Genomic DNA, 11842 nt, shown 5'->3' on the forward strand with positions numbered 1-11842 from the left:
CCTAGTAACTTTGGAGAGCTTGAAATCCAAACCTGAATCTGGATTCAGTTTTTGCAAGTGATCTTTATCTGTATATTGGGCTGTACAAGAGTTTGCCGGGGCTCGACCCTCTCCGGGGCGACGGGGAGCCACACCAACTCACTGCCCACTGGGGCTGGGCACTCTGTCCGGCGGCCGGGTTTCCCCGGCAGTCCTCGCTGTCCTGAGAGACACAATAAGCCCGGCCCTAGCTTCGGGCGGACACCAACGTTATGTCAGGGTTCAGACCCTCAGTCAGGGCTGAGCAATGGTATAAAGTATGTAGGCCCAGGCCCTAGGTCAGGGCGGGGCAACAAACGCTGGGGCAGGCGCTCAGGCCCTCAGTCAGGGATGAGCAACAGTATAAACTAAGCCTCAACAGGCCTGGGAGAGGGGGAGACTGCCACCCACGGGTTGGGTGGCAGGGGGGACGCAGGCCCTCCCACTCCACTGCGTCCCAGCCCAGGGCCCTAGCAGCGGCAGAAGGCCTGCTGCTTAGTCAGTGGGGATCCTGGCCACAACACACTGACATAGGCTCTGGTAATGCTGCAGCCAGACTGGGGTCGGCTGCCCCCGGGCTACTTCCACTCTCCCCCTCTGGGCCTACCTGGGGGCTGGTGTTGGCCTCGGGGGGGGAGTCCTGGACCATGGGTTCGTCAGGCCAGGCGTCGTTCGGCAGGTCCGGCAGCTCCTTGGGGTAGCGGGCGCAGGGCAGGCCCGGCGGCTCCTCCGGGTGGCGGGCGCAGGGCAGGCCTGGTGGTTCTTGGCGGCCGCCCCGGGCCGCGGAGGTTTCCCCGCCCCAAGCTAGGCTGGGGACGTCTGGTCTCTTCGGTGGCTGGGGCCTCGCTGAGTTCTGAGGGCCAGCCTTTATGCTTCCGGGTCGCCGCCTGACCCTCTGAGGGGCGGGCTCAGGGCTCCCTGGCTCCGCCCACTGCGGCCTCTGGATGGGCTCTTCCCTCTCCGGGGTGACGGGGGGCCACACCGACTCTCTACATGGGCCAAACCAAAACCCCAGGTTGGGAATGTTCAAAATCCGGGTGGACACTTTGTGGGACAATTACTTTTGAGGTACACCCATCACTAACACATGAATGGACTGAGGGTCTGATCCTGACCTTCTGACTCAGGTAAGACTCGCGTTAAAGTCCATCTATCTAGCCTCAGTTTTTCTGTAACATTTGTCACCATTGTATGCAAACATGGAGGTTTAGGGTATTTTGCCTGGAGTGGAGTGTAGGATTGAGCCCAAAGTGAGCGGAGCAGCTGTAAAAGCAACCAGCAGATACTAGAAAGCAGAGATATCCCCTGCTCCAAAGCTCTGGCCCCTGGGCATTGGTGCTTAGGAACTTTAATAACCATCTGCAGAAACTGTGGTACAAAACCAGTGTAAAACAATGGAGTTTTTTAAAAAAATTGCTAAATCAACAAAAATTAAAATATTGGGATGGACCTGACTGCCTCTGCTTATATTTCTTGTCCTCGCAGATATACGATATGGAGCACACATTCTTTAGCCATGGGGAGAAAAAGAAGATTTTGATGGAAATAGATCCTCTAACCAGAACAGAGACATTCAGATCTGGAAATGGCAGAGAGGAAATTTTAGAAATACATGACTTTAAAAATGTAAGCATGCCAGTTTTTCTAAACCTTCTACAATGAGGCAACCAGATGGTCATGACACAGCGACCGTTTTATCTGTAGGCCCTCTGGGAGTGACTTAAGGGCATTATTACCATTAGATGGGCTTTCAGGGGCCTGCGGTTTCAGTCCAGTTTCTTGTAGGAAAGTGTCAATATCATAACTGGCATCACTGTTCACAGTTACAGCAGAGACACCAAGTGTGGAGGGGGAAAACTTACTGCTATCTATGCTGAAGCCACTTCACACTGGGTATTTCCTTCTCTGATCAGGTCTCTTATGTTAAGCAAGGATAAGACTGGACAAATAGTTGGATAGGACACCTCCACAAATAAGAGTTGGGAGCTAGAGAATTTTCGCTGAGGATCTCCAAGTATTTTGCAATAACTGAACAATAACCCTCAGAGGTAAATACAATTACCCGCATTAGACAGATAGGAAAACTGAGGCATAGACAGGTTAAGTGACTTGTCCAACTCTGCCCCACATATCAGTGGCAAAGCCAGAAATAGAATCCAGGTCTTCTGATTCCCACGTCTGCCTGTACTTTAACCACTAGACCATACTCTCCCATATATTAACTATCACACCCTATCCAAATTCTTAGTCCTATTGCTCCACCCTTTTGAATTCCTTCTGCAGTTCCGTTGCAGAGTTAGTCTTCACTTACCCTATGCAAGCTTGACTTCACTGAAGCTAATAATGTGCTTAAAATTAAGCACGTGCTTAAGATCTTTGTTGGATTAGGGCAAGGAGTGCTCAGGGAGATCAAGTCCTAAAAGCTGTTGTATAGTGCTGCTCGAGTTAGCCCCAAGGTGGTTGCATTTCATCGGCTGAGTGAGTGATGCCGCTCCACAGCGTGCTTTCGAGATCCTTCAGAGGGAAAGGTGCTATTCTCCCATACGCTCTCAGGGGCATTTAATACCAGAGCTCTTCACCGTGGGGATGGTGATGTTCTATGAAAACCTGGTTTGAAATCAAGATCTAGTCATTGGATTTATCCTTGCAAATGAATGTGACTGTAGTAAATCTACAAAAAAATTGCATGTTTGCCTGTCAGGAGAGCATCAAAACCTCATGATAAGATAATAAGATCTATTTGAAACCTAATTATAATTCCTAGGGAAATAATCTGGTCAGTGACATGTCCTGAAATCTTCATCTAGTAATCTAGCAAGAGGTGAAGGCTGAAGATTCATACATTCAGAATGGCCAGATAATATTTTATTCATTTATTTGTGATGACTAAAGCATGTGATAGTTACAAAGAAGTGGGTATCAGGACGGCATTTTATTAATCCCTTCCTTTAGCTATTTGTAAATAGCACCATTCTCCAAACCCATATATTGCAATATCCCTTACTAGATCTTTTTAGTACATCTCAGCACCATTGCACAAAAACTAACAAAAAACATAACTAAACTGTGATCCAGTGAGATTCTCCTTGTGCTACTATTTAAACTTTCACCTTTCACTTGCCTGGTTGTTGTTGCTTTTAGGGAATAACCGGCATCTTTTTTGGAGGACTTCAAAAATGCTTCATCAAAACTCAGATTAAAGTAATACCTGAAACTACGGAGGCTGAAATACAGGAACCTGAGGTATGTAAATAAAATAAAATAAAAATCTGCATAAGCCACCCCATGTGAAGCTGACTTCGATAGTTTCATCTAGGAATCAGAGCATGTTCTCACTGGAATTCCATCTGCTCCGTCCTTCACTGACAGTTTGCTACTACGGAAGAATGAGCGTTGCGATGGTTTCATAAAATTATCCTGTTTCAGAGGATTGTTGGTAAAAACGACAATTCAAAGAGACAGGATCAGACAGAAGACAGACAAAATCCCCATCAGTACAATACCAAGAATCAAGAACAATAATCCTGTTGTAGTTAAAAGGCCAAACGGCAGCTCAGGATTAGCAGACGCCAGAAGTCAATCTAATGAGTTCTCCCAGAAAGATCTGCCCAGTGCTCTGTGAGTGAATTATGCAAAGGACATGAAATAACAAGAGCAGCTACATTTAGGCAGTAGTGAATCAGTAAGGCCCTGATTCAGGAAAGTACTTATGCATGTGCTTAAATCTCATTGTAGCCAACAGAATTTAATCATATGCTTAAAATTACACATGTGCAGAAGGGCTTTTCTGATTCAGGGCCTAAATTCTGGGGGGCATTCTTCCTTTGAGTTTTCAATCACAGATTCTTTGGATATTTCATGAGAATCTAGTAGAGCCTTTGGGTCATCAAATAACTATGATTTTTTAATCTTTACCAAAACAGTATTTCCCAAGATAGAGAACACAAAGGGAAAACCCAGTGTGATAAACTAAGATTTAAGATCTAGTCATTTCTTCCTGTGCATGGCTGCATAGCCAAGAAAAACACACACTTGCATACTCCGATCAGCAATCATTTCTCTCCTCCACCCAATATCCCAATAATAAATAGATGGTGGTTAAAGCAGATCAAAATCTGAAGGGGAGCTCAGCAGCTTTGAGGGCTGTTGTGATGGGTCTTGGTGTAGTTTAGCAATGGTAAATAGTAAATAGCACACCAGCATTCTGCATACATGTGGTATTTAGTAAATAGCTTGGTGCAATCCAATGCAATACTCTTGTATAGCCTCGTTCATAAAATCTGCATGCCAAAATACACTACAGAATAATGTAATAGGAGAGACATCTGGTATAAATGACAGAAAACAGTGGTACAAAGGCATCTTGTGAGGAATAAATGAAAGTGCTTGACCACAAATTAGTAACAGAAGGAGAGAGAATTTAAGAGGAAGGAGCAAGGGAGAAAGGAGATGTTTTAATCTGATATTTGAAAGGGGTTGGAGAATTGATGAATCAGGGAATACAGACAGGGCCGGCTCTGGCTTTTTTGCCGCCCCAGGCGCCGGGGGGGAGGGCGGCCGGAGCCCTGGGAGGAGGGCGGCGAGCCCCAGTGGGGGCTCCGCTCTCCCCCCGGCGGCCAGGGGGAGGGCGGCCGGAGCCCTGGGAGAAGGGCGGCGAGCCCCGTCCGGGGCTCGGCTCTCCCCCCGGCGGCCAGAGCGCAGGGGGCAGGGCGGCGTGCCCGGCCGTGGCCCCGCTCTCCCTGGCGGCCGGAGCACCGCACCGCCCCCCTCCAGGTGCCGCCCCCAAGCACAAGCTTGGTGGGCTGGTGCCTGGAGCCGGCCCTGAATACAGAAGGCTGTTCCAAATGGCAGTAGTTGCAGAGGAGAAGGCTCTTGAAGCAAGATTGGGTACGTCTACACTGCAATCAGAGGTGTAATGTGACTGCAGCAGATGTAGACATACCCAAGTCAGCTTTGATCTACCAAGTTCTAATAACAATAGCAGTGGATCTGCAGCAGCACAAGTGGCAGCATGGATTGGGGGGAGGGATAGCTCAGTGGTTTGAGCATTGGCCTGCTTAACCCAGGGTTATGAGTTCAATCCTTGAGGGGGCCACTTAGGGATCTGGGGCAAAATCAGTACTTGGTCCTGCTAGTGAAGGCAGGGGGCTGGACTCGATGACCTGTCAAGGTCCCTTCCAGCTCTAGGAGATAGGATATCTCCATTGTACGAGCCCACCTCGGACCCTGGGCATGGAGCGGCTAGCCCACACTGCCACAGCTTCACTACTAGTGTTATTGGAGCAAGCTACCTCCAGGCTAGCTCGGATATGTCTACACATGCTGCAGTCTCACCTCTGACTGCAGCATTGACATACCCACTAAGTGACTGGAGAGAAAGGAGAGCTAGTGTTAGGCTTAGTTCTGTTGGCTAGAAGCGTGAAAAAAATCACATCCCCCAGCCGACAGAGCTATGCTGGTAAAGCATTTGTGGCATAGGCAAGCCCTCAGATAAGCAAAGGAACTGCAGGAGGCATAGAAAGAGACAAGGTCCCTGATTATTTTGCTGTCACGTCCTCAGGTGTAAACCAGGAGTAACTCCATTAAAATCAAGGGGGCTTACTCCATGGGGTCACATCTACAGTACACGTGCTACAGCTACGCAGCTGTAGCGTAGATGCTTCCTGCCTTGAAGGAAGGGGTTTTTCTGGCGATGTAGGTAATCCACCTCCCCAAGTGGCAGTAGATAGGTTGATGGAAGAATTATTCTAGCATCTACGCTGGGAGTTAGGTCAGTTTAACTATGGCACTCAGGGGTCTGAATTTTTCACACTCCTCAGCAACTCAGCTCAGTTGGTCATAATTTTAACTGTACACCAGGGCTAGAGGTCAGAACTGGGAACCTAAATCTGTAAGGCAAAATCCATGGAGCTTTAAAAACAGGGAGTGTATGTTTTGCACTGTTTTAACAAGTCATATCTTTAGCAAAAGAATCTGAGGAGGGGTAGAAGCTGCGGGAGGTGGTGGGGTCTATGCCAGCACACCAAGGTGACACCTCATTCTTCTTTCAGGAAGATGAAGTGATGACTACCTACTTTGAACAATCCATGGTCTGGATTCCAGAGGAAAAACCTATTGACAACAAAGAATTCCTAAAGAGCTCCAAAATTTTTGACATCTGTAAAAATGTGACCATACACTGGATCCACCCAACTCTGATCACAGGTAAAATAGGCTTTTCCCTCATTCCTGCACACTCCCACAAGAGATGTAATGTGTTAACCAACCCGCATCTCCAGGAACAGCTTTGCAGTCACATTAACAGTTCCCGTCTTTCTCTCTGAAATTTTGTATGCTGCGAGCTGGCCCAGAACAAGTTTCCAAAGTGGAGTTATAAATCAGAGAAATGAATGTGGACAGATCCTTTATTGCTATCACAAGAAAACAACCCGTGTAATATAACTAGCTAGGCCTTTTCCCTGCAATAGGTCAATCTGTCCTTCATTATCAGCCCTCAATCAGCCTGCCCTCTGTCACAGGAACAAAGAGAAACATTTCTTTGGCACCTGAAAGGAAGCCAACAGTGTCTAGAGAAGATGACTGGAAACCAAGACAACTAAATTCTGTCACTGATTCACTGCGTGACCTCAGGCAAGTTACTTAGCCACTTAGTGTCTCTTTCCCCATCGTAAAGTGGTGATAACAACACTTACCTTTCTAAAGCAGTGTTGAGAGCCTGGGATGAGAGGTACTAGAGTAACGGCAAATACTGTTCTATTATTGAAAAAGAGAACTGTGACTGTTGTGTTCGGAGTAATAATTGTCAAGAGTGTGGAGGTCAGTTAGAAAGACAACTGCTCTGTTGTGAAGCTCAGTTAAAGTGAAGGATCAGATAGTGGGAGTCTCCTGCTTCCACCAGAACTCCACCTCAGGCAGGGGTGGTGGAACCAAAGTGCACTTGGGGGAACAAGGCCCCCACAATGGAAACATTGAGGGGATGATTTATGTTTCCACTTCTGCAACAAGCAAGTTGTTTGATGTGCTCAGGCGAGGCTGGGCCCCACGGCTGCTGGGGACGAGAGCATGACCCCAGGGGCTGGAGAGGCTGCCATGGCATTGGGGAGCAGGTGGGAAGCAGGGTGATCAGGTCGAGTCTCCGTAATTCCCCCTATGCAGACCCCCCATCCCGCTCCCCTCCTACCCCTGACACCCCAACTTTCCCCCCATACAAACCATCCACCCCGATACCCTCTGCCCTCATGCAGACCACTCACCCCACTCCCTGACACCCCAACTGCCCCTCCCCCATGCAGAGCACTCACCCCGCTCCCCTCCTATCCCTGATACCCCGACTGCCTCTCCCCCTCGCAGAGCACCACCTCATTCCCCTCCTACCTGATACCCCAACTGTCCTTCCTCTGCCCCGCTGCCCTTGCCTCCCTCTGCTCCCAATGCAGAATGCCCACCCCGATGTCCTCCCGCTGCCCCTGACTCTCCCCTTCCCCATGCTCACTGCATTTAGGTTTCACTGTGCCCCTTCCCCAACCCGTCAAAGCAGCTTCCACTGCCTCTGCCCACACGCCAGCTGCCTGCAGCATGTAGAGTGCCAACATAAAAGCATTACATCATCAAAACAAATTCTGCTTGGCTGAACATTCCCTGTACAGGGGCACTCTGTATGATTAAGCCTCTTGTGGGTGTCTTGTGGATATCACCCACAGGACAGGCTGGTGCCATTGTGGGACTGTGAAGGAACAATGTCAAATCAGAGAGATCTGCATTTGTGCCCAATAGAACCTGTCCATGGGCAGGATCTCCGGTGACTTGCTTTGAAAATGTATCAGTTTGTAAGGGCTGGCAGACCAGACACTCTGTGTCATGGGCCGGTGTCTGATTCCATTAAGGCCCATGGCTATATAACACTCTTCTTTCCACACACACACCTGCAGCATCCTTCAGAGTAACTGTAAGCTAGTGGGATGGCTCAGCAGACAACACCCAGGTGCAGTCAGCACGTTCTGTGACCCCAGGTGTGGAGCCTTCTCTTCCCTAGCATTCGCCTCTCTCTCTGTCCTAAGTAGTCAATTTACATCTGCACAAGGGAAGGTGAGCTGAAATGAACCCATTGTTCACTGGAGACAAAGTTTCCCCCCTGCTCCTTCTCACAGCAATACTGCAGGCATTTTTTTGCTTGCTTTCCAGTTTGTGTAACGTGGAGCTGTCTGTGTGTTGTGCACAGAGAGCAGGATGTACAAAAGGAAGTAATTCTTCACCCAATGCACAGTCAACCTGTGGAACTCATTTCCAGGAGATGCTGTGAAGGCCAAAAGTATAACTGGGTTTTAAAAAAGAATTAGATAAGTCCATGGAGGATAGGTCCATCAATGGCTATTTGCCAAGATGGTCAGGGACACAACCCCATGCCTTGGGTGTCTCTAGGCCTCTGACTACCAGAAGCTGGGACTGGACGACAGTGGATGGATCACTCGATAAATTGCCCTGTTCTGTCCACTCCCTCTGAAGCATCAGGCACTGTCACTGTCGGAAGACAGGACACTGGGCTCAATGGACCATTGGTCTGACCCAATGTTCTTACAATGGTGGGCGTGGTTTAGTGCTGTTTTGGGTTTAGTGGGGCATTGTGCCATATTATGCTAGAGGTGAGCACGCCACCTGCAACTTTTGTCCCTGCAGTCTCTCCAGGGCAGTTGTTTGTAATGATTGTTTGTGCTGTTACTCTTAGCTCCTGAGCTGCATGACTTTGAAGATGGAGGGGAAGATGATGTCCACTTCCTTGTGACCAAACGAGATGGGGCTGAAAGACAGAATGAGCACCATGTGGATAAGGATGCGAGGCCAGGAACCAAACGCCGGGCCCGGCAGCTAACTGAAGAGGATCTTCCCGTAAATGACTATGTGAGTCCTTGGGAATAATTATTGGGCAACTGTCAATATTTCAGTCTCAGGCTGAACTTCAACAGCAGGAACACTCTCAAGCTACGTCATCTGACCTACTTGAGCACCTTTTTCTGACCTGTGTCTGCCCCTGACATGTGACTCTTAGCCACCTTAGCGGGTATTAAAGCCCACTGCATTAAAACAAGAATCCCAATAAATGATGATGACATTAGAATGGCGTGGAACGGTCATGCCAATTAGGGGGTTTGTTTGAGCTAATGCTCATAGTGTCCCCAAAACATAGTTAATTCATAGCACAGCATAATGGCTGCAATCTTTCTTCATAATTGGAGAGGCCACGGTTCTTTGGTTATAATATCACATTTGACCTGCCTATAGAGGACTAGGGCAGATAGAATGGTCTAGTGGGCAGGGCACTGGCCTGGGACTCGGAAGACCTGGCTCAGCCACAGACTCGCTGTGTGACCTTTGGGGAGCTCAGTAACCAACCTGTGCCTCAGTTTCCCGGCTCTAAAATGAGGATGATGCTTCCTGACCTCCCAGGGATGCCGTGAGGCTAAAACCCATTAGTGACTGAGGAGTGCTCAGATATTAGTGATGAGGGCTGAGAAAGTACCAAACTCGACAGAAAACGGTGCACTACAAACGGAAATTTCAACCAGTGCGAAGACGTGGTGGGACACTCAAATTCCATTCCACTCCAAATGTTCGCGTTGACTCTTAATTGTGTGCTGTGCTCATGCCCTCCTCTATGGAGCCATGCTACGACTATCCCCCCAGGAGCTGCATTACCACCTGCTTCTCTTCCCAAGTTCTGGTGAATAACTCAGGTAACCACTGGGTGATTTTACTAGATTCTCACTGGATCTTGTGTGGACAACAAAAACAATATAGCAATGTATAGCATCGAAGTGCTGTACACATATTAATTAATCCTCACTGCATTCCCATAAGTGAGGTAAATATTATTAGTCACATTTTGCAGCTGGGGAAACCGAGGAATGAAGCAGTTAAATGGTTTGCCCAGCGAGTCAGAGACAGGATTGCAGCTCAGAAATCCTTGGCTCTCGGTCTTGTGCTCAGACTACGAGGCAGCTGCATTTCTAAGATAAGCTGGTCCTCTTGCTTTGGGTCCTGTTCTTTCTAGGGCCAAGGAGAACTAGATGAAATAAGAACTGATTCAAACCTCTATCCAAACCTGCAACCACACCCAAAATGAACCTTCAGAAAACCCGGATGGTCATTGGCACACCTGCTTGGAGAACCAGGGAAAAGGCTGTTCCTGCTGTGCTCCAAGCACTGGAATACCATGAGTGCTTTAGTCCAGAGGGGTTCAATTAGCTCAGATACAGCATCCGAAGTTTGGGGTGCTGCCCCAAACCTCTGAGCCAACACTAGTTCCACTGCCAGCCAGCAGACTGCTCAGAAATGCTGTCAGATCTCAGGGGTCTCCCAATATTCAGAGCCCCAAACCTGAATTTAAGCACTACTGAATGGCCCCTCTTCCCCTTGTCACTCACATACTATGACCATCCCAACCCACCCTCTGCCCCCTTCCCCAGTCCGTGGTGGCTCTGCCTCTCTTCCCATTCCCAAGCTTAGTTGGGGATTGGTCCTGCTTTGAGCAGGGGGTTGGACTAGATGACCTCCTGAGGTCCCTTCCAAATCTGATATTCTATGATTCTATGCTGGCAGTGTTTATGGCAGGATAAGCATCCCCCTAGCGTTTGGGGGGGCTACTACTCCGTCAGCACAGCAGCAGCTCCCCATAACTGAACCCAGGGTTTGTGCTCTGCCCCAGGCACTTTCTCCCTCACGCCCTCTCCTGGCTGTTTTCTCTTCCAGACGGAGAACGGACTCGAGTTCCACCCCTTGTGGGATGAACGAGGCTACTGCTGTGCTCAGTGTCGCCGTGCCAACCGATACTGCCAGCGGGTGTGCGAGCCTCTGCTGGGCTATTACCCGTATCCCTACTGCTACCAGGGAGGAAGGGTTATCTGCAGAATCATCATGCCATGCAACTGGTGGGTGGCACGCATGTTAGGGAGAGTGTAGGGCCACACAACTGCTGAAGCAATGGAACTATAACCAATGTATGCCCTCGCTGTATAGAGGGACCCTATTGTACGCTGCCGCTCAACTAGCCTCCCTGTATTACAAGCCTGTAAAATGCAGGCTGTTAACTCCTTGATTCCTGCTGCGTGCTCCAGCCATGCCTGGCTGATCGCACCGCCTGTGCTGTTGTTCTATTCTATTCAATACCGCGCTCGTCCCTGCAGTATCTGAGCGCCTGCTGAGCACAGCAGGTGCGGCCTAACGTTCCCCTGCTTGCGGTGAAATGTTCATGGACAGCATGCAAAGGATGAATAGGCAGGATTGTATCTGTGCTGCGCCCTAAGAAACGAGCCAAACAATAAACGTTTTCTATGAGCAATTGCAAAGAAAAGTCATTTAGACTCAGTCTGTGCTGCTTAGTGGGTCTGACAAATGAGCTCACTGTGCAGCTCCAGAGCCAGCTAACACGCGGAGCTCAGGTTGCAGGTCCCTCACTGGGCTCAGCTAGCTAAGGTCATACAAAGGCGAGTGAGGATTGCAGCACAGTATCCGTATCACTGTTTGTGCCAGATTGCATACAGATTGACTACACTGACGTGGCCATTCCCTCAGCACCTCTCTAGACACAGAAACCACACAGGACTCCCATGGGCACTTAGTTCATCAGAAATCCAGGTGCCGGAGGTTCGCATGCTGGCACTCTTCCCTCCGAGTCAGCATCTCAGCGTGATGCTAGGGCTGCAGTAGATGCCATCATCTGGTTGAGATACTAGAGCAGGTACCTGTCCCATTTGTAGTCATTAAAATAGCCCATGACACTTCTCACAAGTCCTGGCCAGTTTCCTGCTTGTGCAGTTGCATTCTGCCTTCT

The 11842-nt window shown here is 49.0% G+C and overlaps 1 protein-coding gene across 1 annotated transcript in view; it reads left to right on the forward strand.

Moving 5' to 3' along the window:
• The window catches only part of TNMD (tenomodulin), a 73487-nt gene extending 62125 nt beyond the window's left edge, over positions 1-11362 (forward strand). The window contains exons 2-6 of the mRNA XM_024216208.1: positions 1504-1644; positions 3160-3261; positions 6069-6222; positions 8741-8913; positions 10762-11362. Of these exons, the coding sequence (XP_024071976.1) occupies positions 1504-1644; positions 3160-3261; positions 6069-6222; positions 8741-8913; positions 10762-10971 (780 nt within the window). The 3' untranslated portion in view covers positions 10972-11362. The remainder of the gene's footprint in view (positions 1-1503; positions 1645-3159; positions 3262-6068; positions 6223-8740; positions 8914-10761) is intronic.
• The last annotated feature ends 480 nt before the right edge of the window (positions 11363-11842 follow it).

This window comes from Terrapene carolina, unplaced genomic scaffold, assembly GCF_002925995.2.
Source record: "Terrapene carolina triunguis isolate 2854851 unplaced genomic scaffold, T_m_triunguis-2.0 Scaffold131, whole genome shotgun sequence".
NCBI classification, from domain to species: domain Eukaryota; kingdom Metazoa; phylum Chordata; order Testudines; family Emydidae; genus Terrapene; species Terrapene triunguis.